Raw genomic sequence first — 17,925 nt, forward strand, 5'->3', positions numbered from 1 at the left:
CTCATTGCTTCACAGCGTTAATAAACCTTTATTTAAAACACAAATCAGTCATCCGTAGATAAAGACTTTTGATTCTTTTTTTCCGGTTATTTTTTTGCCTTTGCTAACACACACGCGCATCACTTACGTTTTCGTCTTTTTAAAAAAATCACAGCTACAGAAATAAACCTTATCGAAAACGGGTTCACGTATTGATATAGTTGGCTTGCAAACATTCTCAAACAAAACGAACCATTCGAACCGGCCACAGCATTCGTCGTGCACAAAACACCACCGATCTAGCTAGACCCCACTAGCTTGCCCCTTTGCCCTGCTGTTTATCCGAATGCAAAGCCATTCATGTTCGTATATCGTAAATGTCCACCCCATTCCTCAAAGGACGCACTGCTTTTCCGTCCCTTATCAGCGAATCGGCGATTTGCTTGCACGCGATACTTTTGCTTTCCCCAGCGCGTAGTCTGAGCTTTACTCGCCGATCAAGGGGCTGCTGGCGGGGGAACGTATTTGGAACGAAAACCCTTACCACTGAAACGTACCTAAAACTAATACTTAACATTGTTGCTTTTCTTCATATTATAATCGTGTTTTTTACTCTCCCTCTCCTAGCTCTTCAAACACATTCTAGTGCTTGCTTTTTCCATTTCTTTTGCCGGAAGACAAATCCAGAACCCAGATGACCAATCAGCCAACCGAAATGGAAGCCGCCCTGCCGCGGATCCAACGCGAACCGAACCGAACGCGATCGCTCTCGTCCAATCCACCCACACGGCCTCGTCCCGGCTCAGCCATCGGTCCCCTTCGTTCCGTTGTTCAGCTTCAACGCTCCTTCCGCTGCCCCTTGCTGTCCTGTCGACCGGACACATATCGACGCGTTCGGCGGCGGCGGCGGCGGCGGCGGCTGCTTCACCGAAAGCCCAGAAAATCGGTTAGCCGATCGTTAAGCGCGTCCAGCCAGTGAACGGTTCCTTTCGGTTTGCCGTTGACCTTAAGCTCGTTTGTCGAATTAGCCGGCAGATATTCCTCGGTTCGTATGCAGAAGTAGCTCGATATCGTGGCCCGACACATCGGACACCGGTCCAGTTTGGCTGCGGACGGAGAGTGGAGAGTGATGTTGATGATGGTGAGAAAACCGAGAAAGAAGGGAAAAGTGAAACGATCAATGAGAGAGAGAGAGAGAGAGAGAGAGAGAGAGAGAGGGAGGGAGAGAGAGAGAGACGGCGTGAAGGAAAAGCTCCACGGTTAGGTACGATCGTTACGGTGAATTGATCGACTTACAGACTCGCACACACACGCGGTTAACCTTAGCAGGGGTTAACGAGAATATGCTTCAGTCTAACGACTGTCTCATTAGCATGCGTGCGACGTCAGTCAGAGAGAGAGAGAGAGAGAGGGGTGGCAAATGTAAGTCGACTAATTATTACTACGATACCATGCCAACAATACTTTCAACTAATTAATGACTTGTTTTTCTAAACGCTTTAATAGAAAATCAACATTGATTAGCCGGTGAGGGATGAGGGTTTGGGGTGAAAGCAAACGATTTAACGACGCGCTCTCCGACCCTGTACTTACAAAAGCAAACTGCACAGATGCACGTATGTCGGCACGGTAGCAGCGCCCGGGAAAGTGGAAAGTAATGGCACACGACGCACAGCTGCTCCCCGACCGGGCAATCGCGCGGCGCCGAGTCGGAACAGAGCAGCGGCTCATTATTGCCAGCGCAGGCTACCGGTTCCGCCAGCGACAGTGTACCGGTCGGGACGGTGGTGCCCGTTCCGGTGGTGGTAGTGCTGCTGCTCGTACCGCTACCGCCATTGCCCGATTGGCCAGCGCCATTCGCGGCGCTGCTCGTCGCTTCATCCGCCGTCATGGGATCACCGGTGGCCAGGTAGAGTTGCTGCAAGGGAAATGGAAAGTGAAAGAAAACGGTATTAGATTAGATGGAAAGTTTAAGTTTTTGATGAAAAAAGGGGGGAAGAGGGAATTATTACACGATCGTGGTGAGCGATCGCGGTTCCGGTGAGTTAAGAAGCGACATTTTCGTACAGCATGCTGCTGTTCAGTGAGCGTGTAATTTTAAACTTCCCATGAATAGTGCATGGTTTTTGTAGGTAAAAGTGACTCAAAAGCAGCTTCCACCTTTTAACTATCGCGCTACGGGTTGTTAAGTTTTTCACACAGCAAAGCCCCAAAGCCCGATGGACGCGTATTAACGATCGGTGGAAGTGGCGATTGTGCCACCTTTTTCCTTATTCTTCGGTTCAACTCCATTCTTCTGTTCTGCCATTCACCGTTCCAACATTCGACGGGCGGCACACGCGTGTGAGTGACCTTCAGAGCATCGACCACACAAACTTCAACCTGCCCGCATTAAGTGTATCGTTCTATCGCAAATTTAAACTAAAATATGGATAACCCGATCGAGGAGAGAGTGGTGGCTTCTACGCTAATCTCAAGAGTGGTCTCGGATCTAATCCTCATCCCGTTTACCCCCGATGCAGAGCGGAACGGAAGGCACGAACCGAACCACCAACGCTAATCGAAGGCAAACCACCACCACTACCAACCGACCGACCGAGCGGACCAAAAAGAAGGCAAATTAACCAAAGCTCTCCGTGTAAACCGGTATTCCGAATCTGACAAAAAAAAAGTATCGTAGTAGTTGTAGTAGCAGCACTAGCGCGATCTGCAATGAGTTCATTTGAATCGAACACTGGACGCACGCGGAGGACCCATCGGAGGGGGCGGCTGCAATGTTTCACAGGTTCGTTATGGACAACAGCAACAGCAACGAGAAACCAGTCCGCTTTTCGCGGTAGCTCAACGACCGTTTTTACCGTTCCCTTGCACCCCCCCCCCCTCCCCCCTCTCATCGCTTCCCTTCGCAGGCACCACGCGGCCAGCTTCATTGACGTTGGCGTACACTAAACTCGCACACGCGAAGCCTATACGTTGCTGCTGCTGCTGCTGTTGCCGATTGCCACATGTTGCCCATGAAAAAGAAAACTGGCCAACGGACGGTGTGCCGATGTACTTGCGCACCAGGGAGATGTTTGTGGTAGTGAGGGAGATGGTGCAGAAAGAAAAACAAAACCATCCTCCCTCGTGTGTATGTAAAACCGTCGTTTCTGCGGTGGGCACTCGCTGCGCACGTTACACGTTTTCCAGCTTCCATCACGCGCGTTTTTCTGCTTGTTGCTTTTTCGTTTTTTTATATGCACAGCGGGCATTAAACATTGTGGCACCGGTATTCTCGATCTCCAAATGCAGCTATCGCCGATCTTCTGGGTAGGCTATGATCGCCCTTTGCCAGTCAGTCACTGTGAACTGTGAAGGTCACAGTGCCCGCCATGCTCCGGAGCACTGCTTGCGGGTACACTCACCGGTGGTACACACATGCACCACACGCGGTCCATGTCTCTTGTGCCGCTATTGCGCAACGACGAGCCTCCGCACCGCGCGCTACATGGTGGAGAAGCGTGATGTTTGTTCTAAGTCCGCGTGCGAATCCAAATTCCTTTTGGTCAATTAATCTGACCACTCTCCAATGTGTGTGTGTGTGTGTCTGTGTGTGTGAGCCAATCAAACAGGTGGCTAGTATTTGAGGGACTAATCAACCGTGGCCACTGTCTTGTACAGTGTCGTGCAGGTTCGTTAACTTTCGACGCGACTAAGGCAAACGGTGCGAGCAGCTGCAGTGGCACGGGCACGTGTGGTGATGGTGGTTGGTGGTTGTTGTTGTCGCTTCGTCTTACGCTACTTACCTTTAAGCAAGATAGTTGACCGCTCGCCTGCTTCAAGTACTGGGCCAAAATAGACGTCGGCAGTGGACAGACCGGATCCCGCAAATGGACGACATTTACCAGAATTACCTGTAGAAAAAAAAACACACAGTTGAGATTAGACGGTGGTTCATGGTCGTCGTAATGGTGAAAAGAACTCGCACGCTGCTCATACAAGAGTTATTGATTATTCTAAGCGGCTTTACTAGCTTACAAATACAATCCTTTCACCCGTAGAGGCCGTTTAACTGTACTTTTATGATTTTCCGTATTCTATTATTGATTGGCCATTTTTCACTTCTTCGTTTTATCAAATTTCTGCAAACACCCTTCCCAGCGTACCCTTCATCCCGAATCCCAAAGCACAACACCGGCAACACATCATGGGTTGCTGCCAAACGCTCCCAAGCATAACGCAGTAGGCTTCGCTCTGAGGAGATTTATGTATGTACCGGCCGATGGGTGGCTTTGAAATATCGTACCTCATTATCGTACAAGGCGTTTTGTTATACACCACAGCAGCATTTGTTTGGGGCGCCCTTGCGCTCAACAGCCAAAAGTCTTCAAGGACGCAGCGGTCCGCAGAAATAGCAACCGGGCGACGGTCGGGCGCTTTCATGCCACACGGCACACGGCCCAAGGTGATGTATGGCAAAACCATCCCACATTCTTTCCAACCGTACGTCATTCTACTGTGTCATTCGAGCGGGTTGATGGATGGCACACACACGGCACACATATATGTATGTGTTCGGAACCGTTCCACAAACGTTCTGCCGGTCAACATTGAAATAGACGAAACGCAAACAGCATCCAAACGACTCGCGACTACCCGACGGTGGCGATTGCATGAACCTCTTCTCATGTGCCTGTACTGCCGGCTCCAGAGAAATGGCCGGCTATTTGAAGAGATCCGCCTGCACTACTCATCCCTTCCGGGAGTCAACACAAACAAAGGCAAACGCGATGATCCCGATCGGTATCGCAAGCATAATCATCACTTCCTGCAAGAAAAACCCGTTTGACGACCCGGCGGCACAAGACAACATCACACACACACACACACACACACACACACACACACACACACACACACACACACACACACACACACACACACACACACACACACACACACACACACACACACACACACACACACACACAAACGCGCGCTGGCCAGTTTTGACTGTCGATGGAAGCGAAAGGAACCAGCTAAAGTATTACGACACATTATTATTATTAGTGTGCGATGTTATTAAGCGGCTCGGGAGTCGGAGTGACATTGAGGCAATTTGCTTTTCTCGTTAGTTTCTCGAAAGCAAAAAAAAAATTGCAAAAAATCCTCCAAACAGCAACCCCGAAACAAGCAGGTCGTGAAGAATGGAAGTATCCGCACTCCGTCATCATGCTTTCTCGACGAGTGAGAGTATTTCAACGGATATTCCATTTCCCGTCTCCCCGCGCCATCTTCCTGGCACATGCATGACTCACTCAACTATTGTACTTTCAAACTTTGATCATTACTCAACCACATCCAGCACACACAAACCAAACAAACAAACACAAAAAAACCTTCCAAAACTACGTCCTCCTTCCGTGAAGAGCAGGGCGCACGGGGGTCGCGCAAAAAGAAAGTGAAACGCCGTTCGTAAGTGCAGCGTGTCGCGAGATGCAAAGAAGATCGGTCGGTTGGGCCACCTCTTGCCGCACAACGCGGTGAAAGTATGTCCCTTTCTTTTATACCAGCGTGACGGGGACGATCCGGTTCGTGGCTCTTGCGTCAAGCGCTTGCGCGGAGACGCTTGCACGCGCGCCCAATGTACCAAACGCACGTGGTGCAGCCCGTCTTTCACCGTTGTGCGGTGCGCATTCATTTAGGTGGAAGCTAGTTCACGGAGATGAACTAAACTTTCTTTCCTCCCCCCCTCCCCCCTTGAAGGGAAAGGGAAACTTTCACAACGAGTTGTGGCAAGATTTTCTATCCGAAGGTCACTCGCGATGCTCGGCTGAACGAGCTCGGTTTTCAAGAGGATGCTTAGATTGCTTAGAAGCTCGTCACATTTCCCGTGGATAGAAAGTTGGTCACATTTTCTTCAACTATCAGCTATCAGGCATTGACGCATTGACCTACAAACAAGAAAGGAATAAAACCAGGATAAACAAACTCTCACAGGAACAGATACAGCAAAGGTGATAACAATATACAGTACACACACCGATTGATCAATTGCTCTTTTGGTTGTGCAATCGCCGCCGCCAGAACTGTGTTTGTTTTGCCTTATTTCGGCATCTTCCTGTGTGCTTCCGCATGCAAACCCGCACATATCCCGCACATACGTACGTGCTATTTTATGTTTGTCCCCAAGCCCACTGCGCCCCTGCACACTTCTCCGTTGTTCGGACCAAAGTCGTCATAATCGGTCAAAAACGGGGGAAAAAAGTCCCGCGGAACGACGATTCCGCCAAATTTGGCTGTTTGCATATGGAAACGAGGAAATGGGGAATAATCGTTATAACGCTATTATATGTTTTACATAATCTGTTTACTCTCGAGTTGAGTTCAGCAACAACAAAAAAAGCATGGGATAAACCGGGCCCACTGTTGTAGCCGGTCATGTATCGCAAAAATGTGGGACAATGTGGTTGGACGGAACGCGCGTTTTTGTATAAACACACACACACACACACACACACACACACACACACACACACACACACACACACACACACACAGAGACACGAGCGCTGAACTTTTCGGTGCCATATGATTGAGATCAAGAAAGGGAGAAAGCAAGAAGCTGCTCATGAAAACGATTACTCAATATTTAATGTATGCACACACGGAGGAAGGCACAAAAACATCCCCCCGGTCGGATGGCGTAATCGATACACAGCAAGGGAGGCAGGCTGACAGGCGAGAGGAAATGCAAAAATCAATATCATCCCGGCAACAGCCGCGGAATCGCGGACACGGGGTGTCCGGTCGGTGATGACGGTCGATCTGTAGCAACTCCTTTTTCGGGCTGGAGGTCACCTTTTAGGTCAAAGAGAAAGTGAAGACACAAGCGACACGAGTTCCGTCCCGCTGTGTGGGGTAAAATCCCGTCGGGAGCGGGTTGCTACTATTTGCGCATCGCACCCAAAGACATTGGCAAGGGATGGGTTCTGGGGCTTCGATAATCTCATCATTTGGTCTTACAACCCTTCCTACCTAATGAGAATCTGCAACGATAGCTTAATAGTAATAAAATACCACTCAGCCGCCACTTACCGTCTCGTCCGGATGCAGCAGCTCCTCCGGTTCCGTTTCGCGGATCATAAACACCACCAGCGGGTAGGCGAGTCGGGGCGGTGCGCCCAGGATCAGCGGTGGCTTCGGGGACTGTAGCGTGATTACATGTTCCGTGTGCGGTTGGCAGCATCTATTTTTGGGGAGCGGCGAACACGAACCGCGAACCGGAAGATCGAGATGGAGAGAAAGAAAACGACACCACGCGCAAAGTCAGATTAGATTGATCGTGTAGTAGTATAGAGAGCGAAGCGAATATGCTAATAATGCTAAGCTAACGCATAAAGTAAACTGCCGGGATTAAGGCTTGGAACGTTCTCGCTTGTACTGTGTCACTTCTATACTCGTTTAAACTGTGATTGGAAATTTCGAAAAGGCAAATAGCAACAACAACAACAACAACAAAATCGCGATAATCATGAATATTTGAGCAGATTCGCAAAACTGGTTTGCTGGTATGCTTAGTCGATCGCGAAATCGTTCCGAGGGTTCGATCACCTTTACGATAAGAAGCAAAGGACACATTCTGCAAAAAAAAACCAAAACCCCACATGAGAACAAGTGCCCGTGTGACAAAAGACCAAGGAAAAATTTAATGGCAACAAAGATGGTCGCAGAATCCGGACAGCAAGCCGTCGCGCACCCGGAAAGGTGATATGATATCCCGGTACAAGGGGGCAGTGAAGTCAGACCTTACGTTAGTTGCCAGTTGCTGACAGTAGCTGGAGTCGACGATGTGCGAACTCGATGCGTCCCGCAGGTCGTTCCACGTGCGCCACAGCGACACATGCAGCTCGCGGATCGAGACGCCCCAGAACGCTTGCAGCGAGTACTTCACCTGACTGGACACCGCTAGCCGTACCTCTGGAAGGAAAGAACGGGGTAGAGAAAAAGGAAAAACAATATTAAGCACTGATTTGAAGCAAAAACAACGCTATGTGTGTGTGTAAGTGATATTAGTCAGCAACCGGCGCAGCAGGTTGCAATGTCACGCACGTCTTGCAGATAAGCAGCAGCAGCAGCAGCAGCCGCTAATGACAGTCGAATGATTAGACATGAAGGAAGTAAAACAAAGCCGATGTTAAATAATCTCTGATCTGAGAAAATCTGAGTAAGGAAGCAAATGCAAAGGAAAACCTGTTTCTCGCTCGCGTTGATGGCGACCCTTTGGCGCTAGAATGCGGTGCACCACACTGGTGGCGTACGGTACACGCAGAAAGTGAAATTATTCAATCCGTTTGCCTGCGCCGCTTCCTACTCTCTCGCACACAGCAGAAACAATCGGATCGCTCGGGAAATCCAGAACTGTAATGTAAAGGGCACAGCAGTACAGCCGCCCGGCTACCGGTATGACGACAATTACCCCCGCCAACAACGGTCGCAACTCTTTACCGCCATGGGTCACCGGTCACCGTGGAACACCTCACGTGATCTCGGTCACGTAGTGCTCTGCCGGGGTGGCTAGTCATCAGAACAGGTATTACACACTCACTTGTCGTCGCTGCCATCGCCACCGTCTGTCTGTAGTCAGTGGTACGGCCCGAGAGACTAGCGGTAATGTTCTAATAGAATGGACAGAGTCGCGTACGTGCGTGCGCGCTAAAGCTAGCCCGATGACTCAATGTCACACAACGGACGGACGGATCTCGAGCGAACGGTTGATCGTGCACGACATCCCTAGGGAGGATTGGATGGGCAGAAAAAACGGGCCACTAATTCTAGGTTAAGATGGTGTTGCAAACTGGAACTGGTCCGGTGGAAACCTCCAGATGAACGAGAGGACAATTTATGGTTATTGGGCCGGTAGGGGTGTGTTTGTGTGTGGGAAAGCATTTTAACGTCACTTGAGGAAAATGGAACTGATGTAGAATCATTGCCAATACACAGGGTTTTCTTTTCACTACTTTGTATACGAGTGCTCAAGGTGGTGGTGCACTTGAGCCGCGGACCCGAGCACATTACATTCACTTTGTACGCCAATAATGATCGCACTGCAGGGCGGGAAGCGGGAGCGGATGCGGTGCCCCCTGGATTGTGCATCTTACAACCGCGACCCGGTGGACGGTGTACGTCACCACGTGGCTTCTCGTGAGCTCGTTCAGTGCGAGCGTTTGTTCTAACGACATGAGAGCCAGCGTGCGTCATGATCATCTTCTTCTAATCAAACGCCATATAAATTCCAGCCACAAAAGCGACGCAGCGACTGGCAGGCTGAATGTGAAGATAGAACGAAAAACCATGCCAAAAATCCAACTGCTCATAATTTCGAAATGCAAAACTGACCAGAAATTTGTACCTCGAGCCGGAAAACACAGCAAAAATGTGCTAAACGTGCGCTGCATATCAATAACAACGTGTATGTGATCAGTTTGTTAGCAAACGATGCAACCCCAGTCGTCCTCTTCTGCCTGCCCTTCTCTAACCCCTCATCAATGCGTACTGATCTGTTCTGCTGCTAATGTTCCCGGTGCTTTATACTTTCCTAATTTGTTTTACCAACATGTTTGCACTTTAAATACCCTCTTTACGGACGTGCGCCGTAAAACACTGCTATCTCTGTCTCGATTCGAATACGAAATTGGATCGAAACTGCGACACGAACATGCAAAACTGTTGACACAAGGCGTTACCGGCGTATTACACGCGGCACGTGCTCGTAACTCTTCGCCGTACGACATGGTTTGGAGCTGTTTTGACCGATTCTAACCATAAAGTCCAGGTAATTTTCTAGTTCCTAGCTTTGTCCTGCCATGCGGATGTGGTCAAACTCTGCACAATCTATTTTCCTCGCTTGATCGAACATGGAGCCGCTTCTTTGTAATTTGCTAATTTCCCTCTCACTTTTATCTAAACGAAAAAAAAAAACAATATTACTAACTTTACTATCGAATATCGTGTTTCTGTGCCTTTTTTTAGCTAACATTCCTCGTGTATTTGGTTTCAAAGTGCCGCAATCGATTCCATTCTACCCCCGAATGCGCAACTGCTACCGACCGATCGTTTCGTAACAATTTCGTACGCGATCGAGGGATCTTCGAGCACGACTGGGGCTGAGGCGAGGGGCGACAGGCCACACACCGCATTCTTGGATTGGTGACGGTGACCGGATCGAAAGAATTCGATAGGTGCAACACACCGGGAGCCCGTCCCGCAGCCTCGTTTTTTTCTTACCGCATTCATACGCACGTTCGGTGTTCTGTGCCACACATTCGGACACGGTGTTCTTTCTCATCTTATTATGTTACCGAGCCATTGCAGGCCGCGGGCCCTCCGCTCCCAACCATCGGTTAACCTACCGTCGAACGAATTGTTTCCCGCGTCGAGCAGCCGGACAGTGAACGGTATGTGGACGCGGGTCATTTTGAGGCGCGGTACATGCACGTTATGGTTCTGCTGCGTTACGTTCGACGGCCTTAACACGTCATCGGCCTGCACTCGAAGTATCACGGCGGCCCTGGAAGTAAACGAGTTGTGTGTGCGTGTGTACACAGAGAGAGAGAGAGAGAGAGAGAGAGAGATAGAGACAGAGAGAAAGAAATACACAGATGAGTATGAGTTTTTTTGGGTGTTTGTTTCTTTGTTATTCTCTACTTAAGAAGAAGAAGATGATGATCATGATGTTGATGATGACGGTGTGAGTAATGAGATGAAACGTGGTCAGTAGTCCCGTGGTCAGGGACATCGAAGAGTAACGGTAAAGGGTGTATAACGGAATGTGGGCCAGAGCGGACAGCGACCGCGGAGCAACGGTATGAAGGTCTATCAAATTGACTTGAGCCCCGCGTGGTGAGTGAGTTTGCAGTGATCCACTAAATGGTAAAGGTGTGCAAGTACACACCGATCACGAAGGTTAGGTGGGGCGGTGGTTGTGGTAAATAGTTGAAGAACCGTTAAAGAAATTAAACACACTCGGACTTGTGCACTGCGCGATGGCCTTCCCATACATAAAGCGGTTGCCGGTCAGATGCAGCGCCCTTTACCTCACTTGTGCTCACTCGCATAGTCGTTTCAAAGCCTGCTGCTACTTCGACGACATTCATTCTCAAGTCCTACTCAGACGTTCACACTGGTTTGTGGCTCGCAGTCGGTTTTTACTGACCACCCCGATGCTTGACTTTGAACTGCTTGAGGGCAGCGGTAAGCAGCAGTACCCGCAGCTAACCCTGCAGCATCCACTGCAGTAGGCGGTGGTTTTGCTGTAACTGTGCACGGGTGCAACATCACCCAACGGAAAGAAAGTGTTTGATTGCTGCCGCAAAGAGTGTTCGATTGCTTCACACTTCTTGTGCTATCGGTACACAGACGTTTGTTGAGTCAATCGCTTCACCATGGGAGATACCGGTAGCATACACTATGAACTGCCTGGAAAGTATGAACTGCTTGCACCCTGAAGGGAAGCCGAAAGCGATCGACAGCATCCCTTCTAGGGCAGCTGAACCGTCGCTGTACAGAACAGCGTCACTTCAGGCGTTGGCACGAACAAGGATGGGGATAGTTGTCGGTGTCCATGTCCATCTGCAATAAAGAGCAATGGCGAAACCGGCGTGCCGTCGCAGAACACGACACGCGTAAATTGACCCTCACGGCATCGATCACTGACATCAGCTGACGCAAGGCAGCGTCGTCAGCCCAAAGGCTTGCAAGCGGTCCGTAGACGACGTGTCGCAAACGACGCAAGAACGCGCAGCATGCTGGATTTAGACTGGCGGAATTGCAAACCGATTCCGTTTGGTCCGTTCACTCTCCCGCCCGGCGCACGGAACAGCACAACACACAACACCCGGGCAGGATCTTGCAGCTACATGGTCTAATATACTGTGTTCCTCGTACGAAGCTATTGCACACATGATCATTGCTTCGCCACCGATCGATCACCAGACCCGAGACGACGGCGTTGTCTCCGGGTCGGTGCGTTGGGATTTCTCGTTCGTATGCGCTGGGGCGTTTGTTGGTTGGTTGGCGCACACGATGGGACAGACACGATCCAGCAGCAGCAGCAGCAGCAGCAGCACACCGGTTTAAAACCAAGTCAAGGCTGACCGAATGTGGCGAAGGTGTTGTGTGCGTGAGTGTGCGCGTTTGTTTTATAGCGCTCACCACCACGACTCTGGCGCTCTGCACAGCATCCCCCAAGTGAGGGGTTGTGGTACGTTTCTGAGGTTTTTTTCTTCTTCTGGTTTTGTTGCAGAAATTTGCACCACGAGGAGGTAGTACAAGATGGCAATGGTGAATATACTGCCGCTCCTCGATCCACTGCAGAACTGTGCAGAGATCGATCTTCAAGAAGCTTTCATTTTGGGAGGGGGGTACAACATATGGGTGGCGTTTTGGGGCCGTTCGGCATGACCACGCAACCCCGTTTGGAACGAATTGGTTTCGCACGAAACGAAACGTGTACGTGGGGCATGATGTGGGAAAGAATGTTATATGAAACAGGCCTGAAAAGGCACGGCTCTGGTGTGATCGGCGTTGTCAATATCATAAACAACCGTAACAAATGTTCCAGGTTGGAATCCAGGCATAGGGTCACTAGGCTGCTAAACACAAACTGCCACAGAAACATACGAAACTGTTCACTGTTCATGCAAATTCTTCTAAAAGCTATCGATTCATTCCAGCCAGAGACAAAAATCTCCTATTAAACTGTTTTCCCGTAAAAGGACTATGCATACCCAGTTGTGATTCTAATGACACGACCACGAGAAGTTAAAAAAAATACATTGTTGCCCACGGTGAACTCTCGCAGGTTAACCTGAGTGAGGTACTTTCTCGTTGTAGAGGGGTTTTCGCCGTCCTTGTAACATTTACATTAATAAAATTGATTGCTTTATGCTATGACCCTATAACGTACATATTTGAGGAACCCCAATGTGATATTGTACTGAAAAGTCAACCAATTAACTTCGCAAGTTTGCACGTGTAAATCGTGCAGCAATGATTAACGCCATGTTTAGGACCATAAGATGTCTATAACTAATAGAAGAAGCATTTTTATTCCAAGTTCTTGAGTGCGACTCAAGTAATTTTCCAGTCCAAAACATAATTGCTTACCAGCAACTAAGCCAATGAAAGAATAAGAACTTTTTCGAACTCAAATGACGCTGACAACACTGACAACTACCGGTTGTATGATCGCCTAGCAGCACATAGAACATAGAATATATTAACTATTTATTTGCATCTCCGAGATCGTGTCCCATGGTATGATTGTCAAATCGCACGTCCTAACAACTTGCTCATCATGGGTTCGTGCCCCATATGCAACCTTCCATACACAGAACTGACTATATCCTAGTATTGGAAAACAAAAATCAATTACAGATCACAGAGCCCAACAGGGGCTTTGGCCAGGCCCTAGATTAACTCTGGTTATTGTCCAAAAAGAGAAGAAGATTTGACGGAGCTAGCTGCTGCAGTGTAGTAAGTTGTATTTTAGATGCTCCAAAGCACTGGAATGCTGCACTAATTCTATCACATTGCGAATTTGCAAGCTGGACACAACCTTCTTCCCATCCCATGAATTTGAGGATGAAAATCCAAAAGAACTTACTCTCAATATCAAGCACGCTTACGAGAGATCAACAAAACCCCACAGCTTGCACAGCAAAAGCCACCTCTTCCCAATATACAAATTTGCCACCTGTTGTAGTAGTAGTAGTAGTAGCAGCACCACTAGCTCGCCGTTTGATGCGGTTCGCCGATTCACCAAACCTCAACGGTGCGTCGTTATGCGGAAGACAACTGCTGCTCTGATCCGTTTTATGGTTACGTGTCGTACGCGATCACTTCGGCGCTCTCCTTCTCGACCCATCACCCCTACTTCCCGTTCCAAAAATTTATGGCCACGGTTGGCGTACGGTTGAACGCACGCACTCACGAACAGAGCAAATGCTGCCGCCGTTCGCCAGTTGCTTCCCTGCTCGGTTTTCGGTTCGGTCACCGGCACGCCGGTTGCAAATGATAATGAAATCATAATAATGCCGGTACAACAACTAGCTAGCATACGTAGGGTACCGTCGCGTTGATCGTTCACCCGAGTCACCCACCCACCGATCCCTTCTCCTTTGTCTTTGACTGCTTGGAAGGAACCTCAACAACAACTACACAAAAAAAAAACACACACACACACACACAGCAGATCCCCCAATTCGACCGAGGGTGGTGTTGATGTTCGTTAATTTATGCTGCCCACGGTTACACCAATCCACCAACCAACCAACCAACCAACTTCCTCCCGAACCAACACCGTCACCTCTCCCCCATCCACCCCATTGTTGCGGTTCGGAAATCGTACAAAAGTGACAAATATATACAGCACGTTAAGGCACAGCTAGAGCCGGGTGCGAGGGCCGATAACGTAAAAGGAACATTGAAACATTGCCACCTTTTGGGACGATTTGTTTCTTCTGCTTCTGGCATCGCGCGTCGCACTTTCAAGGACGCGCGCGCCTAGGCGTTTGGCGTCGCGTCCGCCGGCCCGTTGCCCATAGACGCGTTTGGCGTTTAGCGTCGGTGGTGGGGGCGGCGGTGGAGGTGGGGGCGACTCGCGAATCGGAGTTCCCCGTAGTTCGCGTTCTTATCTTGCTGTTGTTTGCAAGTGCTTTGATGTTACAAAACGTTTACGTTATTGATGTGCGACCAGTGACAAAAGATAGCTGCAGAACCTTTGGGAAAGAAATATGGCACGTTGAACAAAACTGCGTTTGATTCGCTTGGAATTCCATGTTTCGAAAGATTAAATCATTATACAGCTAAGCACAATTCGTTACTAAGGGTGATATTCTACTTTTTAGGTTTGATATAGCTCATTCTCATTCTTAGTATCTGGTAAAAGTTACTATTATCATGATATGAGTTCATTTTAGCCCAAAAATATTCCCAACACAAAAATGACACAGTCCAGCTCCGCTGGTGCAACTATTCCTGGTCCTTTTTTTGCGATCTTGGCCAGAATGTCGCACCGTTCATCTTGCCAATCCAATTAGCATTGTTTTGATTGATCGCTCATGAAACGATCGTTTCCGTTAATTCGGCGCCAGGAACCACGGATCAACGCCACGCATCAACGCCCTGGACGGTTGGTCGATGATGCATATTAAAAGGCACAAAAATAACAACCCCCCCACACCCAGACTTTTGGGGAACCAGTTTTCGACCTTTTGGCGATACAAACGCGGACGAGCGCAAGCGCTTCTGCGTGATTTCTTGCGCTTTCTTGATGCTTTGTTTCCACAGCTGGTTGGTTGTGTATTCTCCGATCGGTTCTAAATCAACGCGTTTATGGAGATGCGCGAAGAAGAAACGCAATCCATTTACGCCACCGGTAACCGAAAACAGCGCGTTTTGTCAACTATTGGGACCGTTGTAAATTCGCCCTTGAAGTTTCGAAGAAGATAATACAACAAAAACAAAAAACCCATGCGAAACCCCGGAAGTTTAGCGTAGATTTACACAACAATCGGGGCTGCCACATGGTCGAGGGTTTTTGAGAAGAAGAGAAAAAAGTTTCATCACATCCCACACATCACTTTCGGGGGGTGGCTGGGAAACACAGCCACGTGCCCGATGCGTGCGCACTGCTGAGAGGGAAATTGATGCACCGTGACAAATGTATTCGCAGGGGCGAACAACACCAACCGTAACATTTCTCTTTCAGTTTGGACGATTTTCCACAACTTTCGGTTTCCACTATTTTTCCACCATCGGAAAAGTGTTTTGAAGGGTCTGAATGTAGAGATGAAAACGGGGGTACATTAAAGGGAAGAAGATTAGTGAAGGCGACTCTATTACTCACTTGATCAGGAACATGATGGTGGCACCGATGCACACGATCACCGCTGTCAGCGGCAGCAGGTTGGTGATTTCTGCCGCCGAAAATGTTAACGTACTAAACGCACTCATCTTCGCTTGTCGCTGTGCTGGTGTTGCTGGACACTTGAAAGTATTTGTATACGGTGCGATTACTTCAGCACCCGTTCCGGTATGCGCCTTTTTCTTCGCTTCACTTCGGCTTTTAAAACACACAGATCAAGCTGTATATGTCACGAAAAACACGCGCGCATGCGAACACACACAACACACAGACAGCAATACAAACTCACTATTGGATGATGTTTTTGATAATAAATAAAATTAAGTCAAACTCGAGCCAGCCAAACAAACAAACAAACAAACACTACAGTTTTCGTTCAAGCAAGCACGCGACGATATCTTACGGCGCACAAGCATCCGATCAGCATACTATGGATCGCGATCTCGTTTTGATCTCGAACCGGACCGCAGCGGGACGAGTGTTGCCGATCACAACAACATCAGCCCAACAGTCACGCGCTGCCACGGTGTGACGACAGATGGGACACGGGGAAAGAGAAAGTAACCCGAATGAAGATCGTTCGTTTTGCCGTTTGCTTGTTTGATCGTTCGAGTTTTCCTATATCGTTCGCACTTTTATGCTGCCTGTGCTCGATGTTTGCTTGCTTTAAGCGCCGGCGTTTACATACAGCATTCACACACACACACACACACACACACACACACACACGCAAATATACACCGCGGCCACTTCGCTCACGTGCCTCTGCTCGTCCGCTTATCCGCACACGCACGCAGCAAGAAATGGTGTTATGTTGTTGCGCAGTTTCCGAGTGGATGAACTTTCACGCAAACGAACCGCGCGCACCACACTGCTGAGTTGATTAACCTCTCTCCGCGCCGCGGATCGGCGCAGCTTTCGCTCTGGTCCGGACGTTCAGAACGGTATTCTCGCGCGACCGCTCGCCAGAAGTGCTTGCGTCTGTCGATCGATCAGGTCTTCGTCGTTTGTCGGGTCGCACACAGCTCGTTAACGTTGGCGACCATTTAAACAGCTCTTACGCTTGTGCAGTGTACTTTTATGCTCACCTAACCACCCCCGCGCGTCCAAGGTTTGTATGCACACACGTCAAACAACAGCCTGCAGCGTGCAAACAACGTCAGCGTGAATCGACCACGGCAAACTATTGGGGTAGCGATGTTTCCCGACCGAATTGCCCGCACATTGCCTCCGCTTCTCACCAGCGCTGAAACATAACTGAACCCTGCGTGAATGCGTCCGCGCCCGGTCGGTGTGGCTTCAGTGGATGCCTCCCCACCGCTGCCGTTACGGCCGCGAGCGTTCGCGAACGGGCAGCAGCCGGATGAAGCAGCGGCTCGCTGTCGGCCGAGCCGAATCGAGCGAATGGTGCCTGGTGCAAGGGCGGCGGAGCGCGATCGTGCACAAGATGAAAAGAATAAGCGATGCTGGTGATGGTGGGGGGCAAAACTAGCTGCAGTCCAGCAGCAGCAGCATCAAGCCCGCGGTGCACTTTGCTGCCGACCGTGTATCGTTCGTTGCGCACGAGTTCAGTAAGGTGTTGTTGATATCGTTTTTGTTGGTTTCCTTTTTTTTGTTGTTTTCGGTTTGGTTTATCGTATTTCTGCTTCCCAATGTTCGTGGCCAGGCTGTTCTAAAGCATCCTGTTTGTGGCGATCGACCGTCAAGCTGTCAGCTGAATACGCCCCGACGGATGCGCTACTCTCGATGCGCGGTTCGATCTACTCGGCTGCCAAAAATGGGAAGCGATCGTGCAGGATTCGCTTTGATACCTGTTTCTGTTTTGTACAAGTTTGCTTCACCGTTCGAGTGATTGGCACAACATGAAATTAAGAAGACGTGTTCGAATTGGTAGTCGTCCTACATCCATTTGTTCTTCAATAATCACTTCATCCGCGCTGAAAAGAAAAGCCAAAAAGTATGGGTATTACTTGATACAGCTAAAACGATCGTTCTCGTAGGCAAACTACCCAAACCCCTTTCCCCGATTGAGCTTCATT

General features: G+C 49.3%; 1 protein-coding gene across 3 annotated transcripts in view; it reads right to left on the reverse strand.

The window, feature by feature from the left end:
- Positions 1–17,925, reverse strand: part of LOC121589859 (cell growth regulator with RING finger domain protein 1-like) — a 20,102-nt gene continuing 2,177 nt past the window's right edge. For 2 of the 3 annotated variants that reach the window (XM_041909069.1, XM_041909070.1), the window contains exons 2-8: positions 15,869–17,823; positions 10,371–10,528; positions 7,767–7,938; positions 7,057–7,207; positions 3,765–3,872; positions 1,573–1,897; positions 1–1,085 (exon numbers count right to left, since the gene is read on the reverse strand). In XM_041909069.1, coding sequence (XP_041765003.1) covers positions 904–1,085; positions 1,573–1,897; positions 3,765–3,872; positions 7,057–7,207; positions 7,767–7,938; positions 10,371–10,528; positions 15,869–15,975 — 1,203 coding nt within the window. In that variant the 5' untranslated portion in view covers positions 15,976–17,823 and the 3' untranslated portion in view covers positions 1–903. Of the gene's footprint in view, positions 1,086–1,572; positions 1,898–3,764; positions 3,873–7,056; positions 7,208–7,766; positions 7,939–10,370; positions 10,529–10,983; positions 11,130–15,868; positions 17,824–17,925 lie in introns of those variants that run through there. The other variant, XM_041909068.1, reaches the window with a different exon arrangement.

This window comes from Anopheles merus, chromosome 2R, assembly GCF_017562075.2.
Source record: "Anopheles merus strain MAF chromosome 2R, AmerM5.1, whole genome shotgun sequence".
NCBI classification, from domain to species: domain Eukaryota; kingdom Metazoa; phylum Arthropoda; class Insecta; order Diptera; family Culicidae; genus Anopheles; species Anopheles merus.